The sequence below is a fragment of the Chaetodon trifascialis genome, chromosome 8, assembly GCF_039877785.1.
Source record: "Chaetodon trifascialis isolate fChaTrf1 chromosome 8, fChaTrf1.hap1, whole genome shotgun sequence".
Lineage (NCBI taxonomy): Eukaryota > Metazoa > Chordata > Actinopteri > Chaetodontiformes > Chaetodontidae > Chaetodon > Chaetodon trifascialis.
In genome coordinates, this window is record NC_092063.1 from 21,762,350 (window position 1) to 21,778,621 (window position 16,272).

The 16,272-nt window shown below is 41.2% G+C and overlaps 1 protein-coding gene across 1 annotated transcript; it reads right to left on the minus strand.

Moving 5' to 3' along the window:
* Positions 1 to 3,289: 3,289 nt before the first annotated feature.
* On the minus strand, positions 3,290 to 14,437 carry ampd1 (adenosine monophosphate deaminase 1 (isoform M)). The gene is made up of 15 exons (XM_070968401.1): positions 14,330 to 14,437; positions 10,852 to 11,017; positions 10,607 to 10,757; positions 9,024 to 9,189; positions 8,685 to 8,904; positions 8,194 to 8,323; positions 7,386 to 7,580; positions 6,849 to 6,980; positions 6,471 to 6,634; positions 6,199 to 6,325; positions 5,585 to 5,748; positions 5,203 to 5,323; positions 4,208 to 4,381; positions 3,850 to 3,960; positions 3,290 to 3,554 (listed from the first exon to the last, which is right to left on the minus strand). Exons 1-15 carry the CDS (start codon positions 14,349 to 14,351, stop codon positions 3,399 to 3,401), a joined length of 2,199 nt encoding a protein of 732 aa, XP_070824502.1. The 5' UTR covers positions 14,352 to 14,437; the 3' UTR covers positions 3,290 to 3,398.
* Positions 14,438 to 16,272: the final 1,835 nt, after the last annotated feature.

The window sequence follows — 16,272 nt, forward strand, 5'->3', positions numbered from 1 at the left end:
ACCTCCAGTACATTACATTCAGTTTCAATGAACAGTAAAACAGGTGAAAGTCAAAACTCAGTGCTAAAATTAATTATTTTTGTTCATGAAGTCTCATCAGGAAAAAAGAAACACAATGACTGTGCACGCAACAGTGTATAAATCATTATCTGTTAAATAATATTTATTTCATTTCAGTGGCGTGTGTCAGATCACTCCTCCATGGCTGCCTGCCTGCAGCGTGCTGTACTCGGCTAAAGAAAACTACAGCAGACATCATTCACGCAGACTAAACACTTTAAAATGTTAAAAGGCTGCCCTGCAGTCTCTGCTGTAGCCAGTCTGAGGGCACAACCTAAAAAAGTTTGACAGCAATCACTATTTAATGCTTTATTTGCCTATAACTAGTCTCTAAGACAGGATTCCGGATTTGGGACAACTGCTAGTAATTTGGGACCGCTCAGAATTTTCACATTTGGAAAAAAGAAGAAAATGTGGGAATTCCAATCTACTGCACCAGAATCAGCAGATGATAAGGGCTTGATGCATTAATTGTGTAGTAGCTTAATGATTAATTACTGTATATGTGCCAATTGAAGGTAGGTCTACATCAACATTGTTGGAGGTGGTCAGTGATAGCTGGTGGATATGCCTACTTATTTCCTTTAAAATGTTTGTCTTAATTTTTAGAGACAGATATGCAAGTCCTAGTAGGTACTAATACAGTATCTGTCTTACTCATAACTTAGCTCCTCCAATTTTCTAGGCAATCGATTAACTTCCGGTTTTACTCTAAGTGTTTCTATGGAGCTTGACGCAGCCATAGCTGTGAGAAAGTTTGGTTGAATCCTCCCGATCCAAGAGGGAAGACGTCATCACATCAACTGCTGCAGCTGTCAACCATGAACAAATACTGTTGTCTTCAAGTGTCCTGGGAAATATGGACACTGTTATGAGCTGCACCTCCGCGACTCCACGAGTCAGTCAGTGTGACTCGGACTTTATTTTCACTTATCACGAGATGTGTGGGTGTTTCGTTGTTGGGGCAGATGGACAGAAAAACGTTGTGAAAACACATTATTTAAGTAATGTGTCCATCCAGTTTTTCCCAAACAATCTAATAAATGTCGATTTTGCAGCAAGTGACATTTATCCCCAGAAATCTCACAGCATATTCTGCATGTTTGTTGAGTTATTCCAGACACACCATGGACCACAAAACTATGGGCTAAAGGGAGTATTTGTCTTGAACTCCCATGACTTCCAAATGGATCCCTGATCTTCAATACACATGTATTATGCAGATAAAAACAAAACCACAACAGTTGGTCTATCCAGTTATTTTCCCATGAGTGGTTTTGAACACATACATATCAGGCCAAAATGGAAGACACCTCCTAAGGTGGTGGAGAATGACTGAGCCAAGATCCTGTGGGACCTCCAGATCCAGAAAGACAAGATGGTGGTGGCTAACCAACCAGACATCTTGCTGATAGACAAACAACAGAAGCGGGCAGTGGTGATAGACGTGGCGATCCTGAGCAATATCAACATCAAGAAGACGGAACACGAGAAGTTCGGAAAACACCAAGGGCTGAAAGAGAAGGTGTGGGGAGAATAGGCAACAGGGGCACCAGTGGTAATCGGAGCACTGGGGCCACTGACCCACAAACTGAGAGACTGGCTTCAGCAGATTCCAGGAACAACATCAGAGGTCTGTCCAGAAGAGCACAGTCCTAGGAACAGTTAAAAACAGCAGAACCCTCAAGCTCCCAGGATGGGAGAGGAGAGGACCTGAGCCTGAAGGGTAAGAGGGGGGTTAAATACATATATATTATTGTGTAGGATTTATATGTAATAAAACATAAATTGTTAGGGCTCTAATGAGCTGAGACAGCATCATCTGTGTAAATTACCACATAATTTTAGTTTTGTTTATCAGGATCATCCTCCCAACGTACTTGACAAACGTGAAGCTGACAGTATTTCTAAAACAGCATTATGTTAAAGAAGGAGTACCTTTACTTTCTACAATCTGCTATGACAGAAAACCAGATATTTAGAAATTAGATGTGTATTTTTCTTTTAGCGTTGTCCATTTTTCCAAACTTTTCACAGCTAAGTCAAGACCCAGTATGAAAATTGGTCTTTTTTAGTATGAAATTCAAAACTTTTACATTACGTGACTGTGCACTGTAGTTAAGCATAGAATCACTGTCTGAGGAAGCACAAAGAGGGAACCTTGCACTATCATGTGTGTACCTGTAGAGGATACACACTCGATTTGACTTATTCAGACTTCTGATTCTCCGTATTAACTGCAGATAAACTTTGGAACATGTTTTTGCACAAAAATGGACTGTTTCTGTCCTCCATCATTGACACTGTGAGTGGACTATGAAGGGATCTGCTGATCAGTATAAACAGGCAGAATGTGCACAGATGTGTTTCAGTGTGTGTATGGGAAGCCCATGTGTCTTGACCCTGTCAAATAGAGAAAACTAAAGTAAACCTAAAAACTTTCTCTGAATTTTGACTCACACATAATGTCGGAAACTTTGCCAGGGTCCAGCTGTGGCTTTGCCTCTTTGCCCCTGAAAGCATTAGATGTTTTGCCAGTCACACTGTGGCTTGTAAATTACCTGCCACCCGAACACCACGATGCTCGGCTGCCTCCTGGCCTTTTTAGAATCTCCCCACTTGATGTTTTCAAATGATCCTGTAGTTACTGTAGTGTTTGGACCAATTTTCTCCTTCAGATGACAAGAATTAGACGTTTAAACTCTAACAGAACTTAGAGAACTTACTCTTCAATGACTTTTTCCAAAGTCATGATCATGTAAAAGCCTAAGGATGGATTTATTTACAGCATAGATTGTACATGATATATTACTTTCTACTAAAATTAATCCACACATAAAAGAGATAGGCTTTAATGCCAGCTTTCTGTCTGGTAATGTTTTTGGCCATCTTGTGGAAAAGTAGATTAGTTTTTCATTAGTGTTTTATGAAAAGTTAAACAACTGTGTTTTTAAGAGATAAAAAGATATTAACCACTGTCAGAGGTTAAAAGGTGAAATAGTTACCTTAAATAATGTTGCATTGTAATACCGATGAATGAAATGCATCAGTGGGGCAACAGCCATGCAAAGACACTTGTTATTTCACATTTTATTTCTTTCACATGTTTTTCCGTATGGAATACACACACTGTTGAATGGATCAGATGTGCAGATGTTATACAGTGAGGACAATGATCGAAAAGTTTCTTCTTCCAAAGGAGAGTGTGTTTAAAAGGTCTGTTTTTCTTTAACATTCCTTCTTTTTTAAGAGTTATTGTGAGAAACAAATGTAGATGCTTTTCTACATCACTCAACAGAGCTGAGTTTTGACCAAGTGTAAGTCAGATTTGAGGGAGTTTACTCAGTCTTCAAGCCCTCCTTGATGAGGTTGAGCTCATAGCACAGGGTCTCAAAGCGATATGCCATACGGATCTGGGCCACGTTGGTCTTACGGATGTCGTTGCCCTCTGGACCCTCCTTCAGATAGTTGTTACCCAGGCAGTGACATTTCTCCTGGAACACAGGAGAAAACCACAAGCGTGTTATGGTGCGAGTATAAAATCCCCTCTGTGTGGAACATGATGCGTAATCTCTGCACTTTAAGAGCAGTCTGTATGGTGTGAGGATAGAGTCTGTGTGTCTGTCAGAGGATTTAACGCGAAGCTTTTAACTGCAGAAACACCAGAGCAATTATTGTTTTGCTCCAAAGCTGTTGCCAACATAAAGAGAAAGAAAAATCAATTTCTTAAATTTGTTAAAAAGTCAACAAAGCGTCACCACAATTGAAGCTCTCCCTCAGCTGTGTTACCTCATGAGACATGGCGCTCTGCAGCACACTGCTCCTGGAGATCTCACACATGTCACAGGTACTGAGCTTGAAGACCTGGGCTGCAATGGCGTACTCTTCCATCAGGGGTTCCTGTAGACATAAAGGCCAAGATTTGCATGAATCTGCATGCTCCATATATGTTTGTCTGTTTATTTACATTTAATGCATTTTTGTTTGAGTGTGCTGTAAATGACTTTGTCTGTAGGCCTTCAATATGAATACAAACAACTGCAAAGAGAGCTATAATGCAGTCACCTGTATATACAGCATACACAAAACAATACTATTTATACACAGCACAGAGGGGGTCTACAGCCCTGTCTCCGTGTGCTCAGACCTTGGTGTAGTGGAACTGCATGGGGTCATCAGTGGACAGAGAAACCACAAGGCCTTTCTTGTGGAACTCCAGCAGGGGGTTCTTGGCGTATTCCAGGAACAGGCTGTTGTTGCTGAGAGGGGACATGGCGATGGGGATCTGGGTCAGGAAGTACAGGTACTGCAGCACAGGACTCTGGTGGTGGAGAATAGATAGATCAGTCAATACACTCAGGTTCAGTCAGCTTATGATTATTTATCAAAGTCTGGTATTTCTTCAAATTACTTGAAGGGCAAAAAGCCATGTATGAATTGTAAGATTACTCACAGGAGGAATCTTAAATCTGAGATTGACCTTGATATTACACTCTCAATTGTATTGTAGTTCAAGTATCCCTGACAAAAACTCTTTAGAAAACCTGAAATAAGTCAAACATCATTGTAAAAACCCAATAACAATCAATACAGTGAAGGCCTGGAGGTTAAGGCCAAGAAAGCAGTACAACATATTAAGGACCAGGATAACATCCATTCTTTCTCTGATCAACAGCATCCCTGAATTTTTACAGTGTCTTAACCAGGTGTCAAAAATTCAGCCTAAGAAGGTATTTCTTCCCTCAGGGACCTCTTTCAGGCCTTTTCCACCAAAAACAAAACCTGTTCCATGTTAGTGGAAAAGAGGTATTTGAGAATGGGGCTCTTATGGCCCAGTTTCAATTAGATGGCTTCAAAACACTAAATATGAAGATCGAACACTTTTGGTGCATCAGATAAGTGATTCTGTCAATAAAAACATCTTTGTTAATTGACTCTAACGTCTTTAGCACAGAGAAACAGGCCGTAGGTGTTGTAGGTACTGAGGACATTGGAAACATTACGGTTCCTTTACGAGTCTGACACCTTGAAATCGGTGCTCTATCAAGTCTAAATGAATGTATGCATGAGTGATGCTGAATCAAACTGTTGATTTACAGTCAGTGATGCGCTGCCATCTTTTCTCATAAAGAGGAGACTAACCTTCTTGAGATTAAGGCCATGAGAGATGTTATCAGCAGTCATGAAGGCAGCCAGCAGATGGGTGACGGCACCAGCCTCACCACAGTGAGGCCTGAACATGAATGTGTTCATCCCCCTCTGTCTGATAAACAGATAAACAGACTTTATATGCTATGGAAAAAAATACTCTTGGAGAAACATATTGTCCACTCATCATCAAACATGCACTCCCAGTGAGTATTTACAGAAAAGAAGATGAACTATAAAGAAATATAAAGAGAAAGTAAGATGGATATGAACACAAAATGTCAGGAATCTCTTAGAAAAAAACAGCAAACATGTAAAAAAAAAAAAAAAAAAAAAAAAAAAGGACAGAACTGAGAGTAAAGACAAAGTCACTGACCTGCGCAGCTGGTTGAGCACAGCGATGTTGGCGTACATGTAGTAGATGTAGTAGGTGTAGGAGGGGTTCTTGACGATGTCCCACTCCTCTGGTTTGGGGCTTTTAGTGGAGAACATGTGACCGCTGTGTTTGGACTCATCGTCCACACTGTCGAAACCTGTCACCTACACACCAGGAGGCAAACGTTTAACTACAGAGGGAACAGAGGGCCACTTTCCTCCGGAGGTTATTCTGAGTCCTCCTCTCCTAGACAAAGACAGCTGTAATAAACACAAATGGTGGCTGTAAAGACCATTCGTTTAGAAGCTCTTCAGTGGCTGTATTTTCACCATTAGCTTTGCCAGAAATATATTATTTCAGATATTAAGCTAGAAGCTATTGCAGTTTTTTTTCTAAGTGAATGGCAGGGTCCAAAGAAAATACTGGTAATGCGAGAGCCATGTTTTTTTTTATACGATAACATATGATTCTGCACCCCTCCCCACCCCACTGCTTTTCATACAGTCCCTAATTCAAGAACATCTGTCCCGTAACCATCATCAGATTTGACATTTTGTTGTGTCTGAGCTGTCTCTGTTACCTGTGAATGCTTTTTCGGTCTGCTGCTGACTCACATGATTGAGGAAGATGCTGAGCTCTGGGTTGGACTGTGGGTCAATGGTGGCCTGGAACACAGGAAGGAATATGTTCTCCAACATCTTGCCAAAGTGGGGCACAAAGTTCCTGCCTCTGAAGATGTCGCTAAGATAGAAGGCGGACAAAATAAATCAACAAAAGAGAGATCATATATTTTTATTTCTAATGAACCACAATAAGATGAATAAATCTCTGTCTGTGTCATAGTTGGGTCAAGCTGCACGGAAGAAAGAATGGAGTGAAAACGTACTAGATCCTGGGTACTTGAATCATCCATTTGAGGTTTGGGGAGAAGACTCTGTGCTTGACGAACCAGCTGGAAAGTTTGTTCCACTCAACGGCGTTGCAACCGTAGATGGACAGACGAGGCTCAGCATACTGGTACTTGGCCTCCTCCAGGTCACTGGCTACTTCCTGGTTTACACAAAGGTCAAATCAGACAAAGGTTTGACACATAGTAGATGATCTATCTGGTAGATCAGTAGTCTATCTAGCAGATAGACAACAGAAAGCAGTGTGAGAGGTTCCTATTGGATGTACCTATACATCATGTATCAACTGAACCTGTTTTTCTAGAACTGCTTTTCTGCGATGTTTCTCTTCTACTCTTTTCATATAAAAACTTTACCTTGATGATGGTGGCAAAGTACTCTCCGTTGATGTGGTTCTCTGTCTTCAGGTACAGGTCACGCAGCTCACTGGCTCCCACAGGGTTGTACTTGGCGTTGAACTTATCGAAACGCTGGAAGGTTTGTCTGCCCTACAGAGAAACAGCAAAGAGGCAAGAGAAGAGATTCAGGATTCCTTTATTGATCCCAGAGGGGAAATTGTTTCAGATTCAGATCAAGGAAACTTGACTGAGGGACCACAGGACTGATTTATTCTAAATGCAAATGCTGCAATAATGACAGTTATTGAAAAAGAAAGGTTGCCTCTTTACTTTAAGTAGTCGTTATCCAAAAGTCTCAACTGCTTCTTGATATCTGAGTGAACTTACAATAAGAAAATCTATACTATGTTTACTTGTTTTCTAGCACAATCAGAGAACGGCAACAACATGGTAATTTCTTCTTTTTCCTTTACTAATTCTGTTTGTGGGTCTGCATTTCTTAAATTCTGTGTTCACATGTAAGGCCACCACTGTTCCAACAAGTGAGTAACGTACAGCGTGCACATCCAGAGAGTCCACAGTGAGGTCATAAGGGTGCAGGTGAAGGGACTCGAAGAGCTCCTTCATAGTGACCTCTTTCCCTTTAAGGTTGTGCACAACGCGGTCAGCGTCCACGCGGTAAGACTTCTTGATAAAGCGCAGCAGGTGCTTCTGGTTCATGCAGGCGGCAGCGTGGATGTGGGTGTCCACCTGGAATGACAGAGGTTTTGGGTTTGTGTGTTGTAATAACTCTGCTTGGTCACAAGAGGGATGTAAAGACATACACAAGATTCAAAGCAGCCGTGAGTGCGGAAAAGGAAATGGAATGTCTTAAGTTCAAATGTATGAATGTACCACTTTTATTTTTTATTTACTGGACGTACATAAGATTATGTTTGAAATAAATGTAAAAATTGTTGAGGACAATGGAAATGTTTTTCAAAATGCTAGACTCTTGAATTACTTTTCCTCCCTTCTTTCCTTTCTTTCACATATAAATCCAATCATTCAAGTTGATTTTACGAACATTTCTAAGATCTACGGTACATCCCTTCCATTAAAAGTCAATGTAAAGATTGAAAATTTTGTTATTGGAGGAAGAGAGCAAAGATTCCTCTTTATTTTACAGTTTCTGTGGTTTTTCCATCTAAAATTCAGTCATTGTGGGAACTGTGCCCATAATGCATGCATTTTGTAATGTCCCTCCAAACTGCAATGGAAAAAGGCATGGGTTGAAGGGTGATTTAGCATTATTTTTGTATAGCTTTAATGGTTTAAAGCAATATTAGATGCAGTGTCTGTGCTGAATGTTGTTCACGGCTACCTTCCTGCAGTTATAGAAGTCCCTGTGGGGGTTCATCTTTAGCTCCTTCATCTCCTCCATCTCATTCAGCATCTCATGCACATTGAACTTGGACATGAGAAACTTCAGACGACGGTGAGTGTAAGTCTTACTGCAAAAGAAGACAAGCATGTTAATTCATGAGCTACACTGTGAGGTGATACACATGCAGCTGTCAAATAGCACCGGCACTGGTTTTTCATAAGAGTTTGTGTCTTGTGTTATATTAAAAAAAAAAAAACAGGAACATGTTGATTGTTACATCTTGTTATTTTATCTTATTTTCATGTGGACCTTTTTAGTGCCCCTGTGTGGCTCCCCAGGAGAGCTTGTGATTAATGACTTAACAGTCAGCCAATCCTGGGGGTCCTTTAAAAAAACCATGTCAGCTGAAAGTGACAAACTCGTGACATAAGAGATATTGCAATTCTAACATTTAAAACAACATAATCAGCACTTTTTAAAGGACTCACGTTGGGCCCTGTGCAATGAGAGCAATGAGGAAGTTCATGTCGTCGATGAAGGTGTTGTAGTCCGGGCAGGGCAGGTCCTTGGGCTGATGTTTGTCCGCAGCTGCAGCGTCGTTGTACACGTAGATGAGACCATCCTTCATACGAGCAACGTATCCCAGATTCTTTGGCAGGTTCTTGGTATCGAACGGGTCTTCCCCATTCTTTGGAGGACAAGTGAAGACTGATGGATGGATGTAATACACAAATTAAGCATCCGGGATACCCAGTGGTACAGAAGAGATGTTGCAGAGGTACATCTATTTAAACAACAGGTTGAGCCTTGTGTTGTTTTCTCCTCACCTGGCTGCACCTGATCTTCAGGTTTGAAGGTCTCTCCCTCGATGTCACGCAGGTACTGGGAGGTGGTTCGTGGGTAGCGCTGAAAGGCCAGCTTCATGTACTTCTCCCTGATGGTCAAGGCACGGTACAGACCCTTACAGGACAGCTCAAAGTCATCCATGGTCACCTGAAGAGCAGATAAAAGAGATGTTACAGACTGTATGTAGAAAAATAACTATGCAAAAATAGTTGCCTTACAATTCAATGAAAAACAACACAAACCGCCAACTCTCCAAACGCTTTATTGCAAAAGCTTTAATTAATGGTAAAAACATATTTTCTGACGGAAGGAGTGAAGGTTGGATTGGTGAAATGTTTTGAAAATGAGCTTTCTACTGCTAAAATCACCAGTTTTCTGTTCAAAACATCGTCCCTCTCATATACTGCATTCCATAAGCAGTCATTTGCTCCCTGTGATACCTTGTAATATGTTATGTAGTACACCTGAGATGTATCTTAACAAGTGTGAGGTTTTTGAGTCAACAACAATCACCTCTAGCAAAGTGTTTCTCTCCCTCTAAATGTCAGACCCCCGGTCATGAAACCTAAACCACTGCATGCTCTCAGATGAGCTCCATTCATGGACGTCTGTTAGTGGTAGGGAGGCTGTGAGGTCACTGACCCACAGACACATGGAGTCAGTGAAATTCAAAGTGCATCCATGTCACGTTAACCTCAGTCTAGTTTAGGTGATCTGCACTAATACAGTATAGGGGTAGAAACTTCAACTACTACTGCTACTGCACTGTAAAACATACTGGAATTCAGTGAAATAACTAATATTTTATAATCAACCTGATTTAAACAGTCATGTGTTATTGCATTTCAAAGGAATAAATCGACATATTGGGGAATACTTTTTTCAGAATTAAATGATTGATAGCACTCTCAAATCTGTCCATTCAATCAAGGTTTCAGACTGCAGCCAATCAGCTTAGCTTAACATAAAGACTGGAAACACGGGAAAAGTTCCCCGACAAATATACTCCCACAAAACCAAAAGTCATTTTTAAAATTTGTTTTTTGTACAAATTAAACAAACAAGATATAACATGTTAATTATCAGAGGTGCTTGAGGTGCAGATTTTGATACCTTTGGACAGAGCCAGGCTAGTTGATTCCCCAGGTTTCCAAACTTTATGCTAAGCTTATACTTCCTCATATTATATTCCTTTAAATCAAGTCAACATAAATTTCTTGTAAAGGGTCGTCGGTTCGATTCCCGGGTCGAGCCTTTCTGTGTGAAGTTTGCATGTTCTTCCCGTGCATGTGTGGGTTCTCTCCGGGCACTCCGGCTTCCTCCCACAGACCAAAAACATGCTCATTAGGTTGATTGGTGACTCTAAATTGCCCCTAGGTGTGAGCGTGAGTGTGAATGGTTGTTTGTGTATATATGTTGCCCTGCGATCGGCTGACGTCCAGGGTGTACCCCGCCTCCCGCCCGTTGACAGCTGAGATATGGTCGTCGTCCACCACATCTACAGTCCACTAGAACCGGTTTGACGCCATCACTGATTATTTTACATTCAAATGCTGAACAGTACCCCAGAGGCATAGTCTCCGATGATGGCCACCCTCTGGAAGTCAGGTACTTCCAGGTAGGTCGGCGTGTCCACCTCCAGTGACACTACAGGGGCGGTTGCCTGGGCAGCGGCCACGGGCACAGCTATCTTGCGGGAACGCTGGTGCCTCTTGCTGTGGATAAGGAGAGGTGAGTTTTAGTGGTTGGCATAATGTCTGTTGAAATGTCTTAATTTTCGACAAACGACAATACATAATCCAGCCTCACCGTTTCTCAACATCATCCTCAGTGTGCAGATGGTGGGCCATCTCGTTGTGGAGGATGGGACAGTCTTCTTCCACATCAAACATAGAGATCTCATCGCGGATGTTCTCGTCTTTGGTCTCTGACGCAAAGACCTTCTCCGCAAAGGCCCTCATCTTGTCATCGGTCTCTGTCGGGCACAGCAAAGGTATGTTCCATTAAAAGCATAAATGCATTGTGCTCCCATCACATCATGCAGCACTAAACCAACCAGGCTATGGCTATGAGGCCAGTCACAAACAGAGCCTCTTCAATGCTAATCCACGCTGCATGACTGACTGCTGAATGATGTCACTTTAGGATGAATGAATGGAGCACATCCTACTTCTATGACATAAAAAGGCTCATGTTACCTACCCTGAGGTGTACAGAATCCAGCACATGCATTGTACACATGACCAAAGACTGACTCAGTCACTACAGGTCTGCAACTCTGACCTCCAGTTCCCAGTCCCATGCATGGAGGAACAACAGTGATAAAGCACTGACACATACAGTCGGCTCGACTCATATGGGTACAAGATGGTAAAGCCTTTTTAAATACACGGTATGTTTTCAACTCCAGAGCCAGTTTTCTTGTCATCTTTCTTTGTTTCACTTTTCACATAAGTGAAATGATTTTGATCAGAATTTTTCCATATGTTGAAAAAATGACAGGAAAATAGGGTCAAGGTCCAAACTGACTGGAGTTATGAACCAAGCTATGAACAACAGTAGCCTACTTCAACAGGCGTTTCATAAAAAACAACGACAGTACACATCATGAGGGGATTCCATGATGCCTACTACAGAGATAACTACTCTGTAGCTCAAACTATACTTGCTACATGCACTTACTAGCCAAGAGCCAAGGCTTTCATCTCTAAGACAACAATCTCACATATGACTAAGGTGATTGTGGCTTCTACTTCTCACCCTCTATACTTACTCTCTTGACCTGATTGGTTGCACCACCGGGAACAAAATCCAAAAAGAGAATGTTAGAAAAGCATTGGTTAGAAAGGTGTTATACATCAAGATGGCATACAAATCTTTATTGTGTTTTGCAGTATAAGCATAAGAAATGTATCATATAACTGCCATAGTTGTGACAGTTTTGGAACAGAGACTGTTCCTGCACAATAATATTTATCAATTCCAAACAATTTGGAATATGTGTATATTAGGAATACATACAATAGTAGATGCTGAGGATATCAGCATTGAAATGAGACACTGGACCAGTGCATACACTTTATGGTATGTTGTAAATGGATAAGTGGGATTAAGGGAACATACAGTATGAGAATGAACAATGGCGCGGACACATGACTGTTAAAATCACAGTTGCTCCTGAACTAGAGTTTGGGCAAAGCAGCTGGACAAAGAATTGGCGATTGCATCTTCATGACATGAGCAGAAATGATTTAGAAGTTTAAAATCAAACATGGAGGATACTCAGGTGATGTGATTGTACAATTGTACAACCATTTTTAAACATCTCCATGCACGTGAAGATGCATTTCCTCGCGTCGCCCTGGCATTCCTTTGGTTCAAACAAGTCTGAAGGTCAGTGAAGTCTTGTTTGTGTACAGCTCTTCTAATTGATAAGCATTCCCATGGTGGAAGAGTCTGTGAGCCTCCCCGGAAAAGTCGTCTATTAATGTAAATGTTCACTTTCAGTTCAGCACAAATACATGATCATGAACCAGAATACTGAATGTGAGCAATACATTAATAAATAGCATCCATTTCAACTATGTTCCCTTACTAAGCTGCATTCAGATGCATGGGAAAAAAAGCATTTGTTGATGTGACTGTCTCGTATCCATCCAGTAAACCATGCATTTGCTGTGCTTCACATCTTCTCCTAATTCTGTTGGTAGTTTCTCAGCTCCATACTTACTTTGTTCCGCTCCTGAGTAAGCAAAAAATCCCAGTCAGGGTGTGACAGTCCAGGTTAGAGGGAAACAAAACAGGCGTGGTTACATCTCAAAGCAGCGATTCCAAGGAAAGAAGGGGGCTACACAAAAAACTGTCCAAAGGCTCAGTTTTGGAGCAGTGCCCCAGCAGGAAATCCGGTTAATTAAAATGATCAGGTCTGTGGATTTTCGTGGAGCATCCACGACATGTTAATTGTCATTGTTGAGTTTTTCAGAGGAAACTGTTGAACAGTGCGGCACAAATTAAATTGCATTCACCGTCATTGTATCTCAAAACCTCTGTAAATAAATCCAAAACTATCTGCATGGCTAAATGTAAATCTTTGTCTCTTTTTTTGTGATTTGGGGAGGGCTGACTCGTCTGAATTTGATCGGTTGGATCATTAACACATTTGTTGTCAGCTTGCCACACCTGCTCCGACAGATCAAAAACCTGCCTGCCTCGTGACAGCACGGGTGTGAACTCTCTGCACTTTCACATCAGAGTATCACAACTAGTGTAAACAATGTCATTCAAGTTCTCTACCAATACCTGCTAAACCATTAAAACCACTTCACCATATTAGATGTGACATCAAGTTCTTCAGACAGCAGCTGTTCAGACCCTTGCATTTCTATTTTTCACCCTTTGAAAAAACTCTTGATGGCATAATACAGCTTCATACTTGCCAGTTAGCCAGTGCGTGGGGGGAGGTAGGCCTATAATTAGCAACCATTACAACAGCATTTAGAACAGTAGTAATGATAGAGCAAGTACAAATTGAGCAAAGGCTGCTGCATGACTTGATCTGCTCTCACACCACTCTTGAAATTTTCACAGCTGATACTCAGTCGCTCACTAGGTTCTGCACTGCCACGTTGTTTACGATGTGAATTTAAAAGCTTAAGAAAGGCATTTGATGTTGGAATCTGCTGATTTAACCGATACAGGAAAATTCAAATCAGTCAGGTATTTGGTGCAAGCACAGATCACAAAGGTAAGATTTAGGTGAACAGCATTTTTATTTAAAAGTGTTCAATTTTGAGAAAAAAGATGACACTTTGTGATGACTCTATATTGCTTAGTATGGCCTTCTATTGGAATTATATACATTTTAACCCCAATAAACCTGTCACTAAAGCTCTCAGTACCGTCCATTAGAATGGCAAACAGGTGAGGAGTTATTACCTCAACAGTTGTTATTCCAAGCAGTAAGGGGTGCAACCCCTGTAATGTACATTCAAAGCATTATTTTCAAAAGTTTGGGGGGGGTCTCACTTTCATTCTTTCCACACATCTCAATTAACAGACATGGGGGTGGTAATTTGACAGAAAATGAATTGTTTTGCTTTGTTTTGACTTTTTTTCACGGGCATTCCTCGGAAAAGCACCACAAAAGTAAAAGTGAAAACACGTTTGGTGAAGGCTTCCCTAAGTTCCTATTTAAAGTCAGTGTAAAATAACCCTTTGAAAATGCTGTCCTAACCCTCTACAGGTGAGAGTGCGTGTCCAAACCAAGAGTCATTCTGCCCTTACTCACCTGGCACTATGACTTTAGGCATGTTGACGCTCTTCCAGTGAAACGCTCCCTGAGGACTGGTAAAGGGTGGTCAGCCGCTGGACCACTGCAGTAGGAAAGTGTGGAGCCCTGAACTTGGTCTGAGCAATATTAAGCTCTCCTTGCCTCAAGTGTAACCAGAACCGGCTGTGCCCACAGTGGACCCACATAGACGTAACGGAGAAGTCATATGTGCCCGAGTCTATTTTAAGTTGTCCATGTGTGCACACAGGACTCACTGACAGGCACAGCATGTAGACAAAGAGACGGGTATGTGTGTGAGGGGAGTCAAACGGTATTATATAACACCTTGATAGCTGCACAAGTCGTAGTGCACATGTTAGGTGGGTGAGTAGATGGGCGGACAGCAGGGCAGAAATACAACAAGTGACAAAAGTGCTCCTGTTACTGTTTGGGGAAATGTAAAGTTTTCATATTTGGTATATTTTTTAAAGGGATTCTCAGTCCATGTGCAGTGGACGCCTATCCCATGGTGCTGATTTGAAAAATGTAAAAAATACCAAAATTAGACATGTGATCCTTGCACCTGACATTAGTAGCTTTTACCAGCATTACCAGCAAAGATTAGAGAGGTCTAATTCTGTTGAGCCTCACAGACAGACAGAAGTTAAGAGAATATTTTGTTCTCTGGTTCCCGTCATGCTAACAGCTCTGTGAGGCTGCACAGTGGTGCTTGGACCACATGCTAACATCAGCATGCTGTCATGCTCACAATGACAATCCTAACATGGTGGTGTTAAGCAGGGATAATGTTTGCCTTGATAACCATCTTAGTTTAGTGTGATGGCATGCTGAAATTTGTTAATTAGCACTAAACACAATGCACAGCTGAGGGTTAATGGGAACACCATTAGTTTTGCAGGTGTGGTCACCAATTTAAAGTGATGACCTCATGATGGCACAAAAGTCACCAAAGGGGATCACCAAAGTCATTAGGATTCTTCATTTCAGGTCCATAATCGTCTGTTCAAATTTTGAGAAAAGTGAACATGTAATATCCACTGCACCTCACAAATAAGCTGCCCCGAAAAATCCACAGAGCATGTTTCTGAGGGAGTATTCCTTCCATTTCAAATCAAGCTGGAGCTTTTTAATGTATTTTATTTATTTAATTTTTTTTTTTTTTTTTTTTTACTGCTTTGAGCACCATTTACATTTCAGTGCACCTCCAGTGTATCAGAGTCAGGGCAGACATCTCTGAGACAGGTATTTAAAGCAAGACAAATAAGTTCTCTATTGCTGGAGAACATTTAAGAAGTAATGACTATTTTTTGTTGTTAGGGAGGAGAAAGTCTTTGCCATTCACTTGTGCTTCTCTGTTCATCTGCACACGCTGTGCAGCTTGAAGGCACTTAACAAGCCATCTATTTTTAGGGAATGTGATCTTAAATGTCAAAGTTCCTCTTACGGTACAACTAGTTAAAGAGATCAGGTTAGAAGTGGGCAGACATTCAGATCAACCATGAGATATTAAAATTTTTTAAGTTACTGGTGAAATGGAACATTTGGTCAATCATAATCCTCTTCAGTTAATAGAGTAATAGATTTAAAACTCCAGATTCTGATTCAGACTCTGGTCTGGAATTAAACTTAGAAGAATCAACAGTCCTGTGAAAGATTTACTAAACTCTGGATTTGGATCTAATCTTCTGTGTTGTTTAATGCAACATCCCTTATTTTGACTAGGTTGCCACGTGAATGTGAACTTGAAGGGAAAACTACTAAAGGTTGACATGAATGAACGGTTCTCTGAAGAATTTCCTTAGCATGGTCTCGAGGTCTGACCATGAACCTGAAAGATTACCAGTAGCTGGACGAGTAGTTTACACAGGCAAGAGGGAGCAGAGAGTCCAAGTTTCCCCGTCTCATATTACACCCATCATCATCTGGACAGGCAAACACTA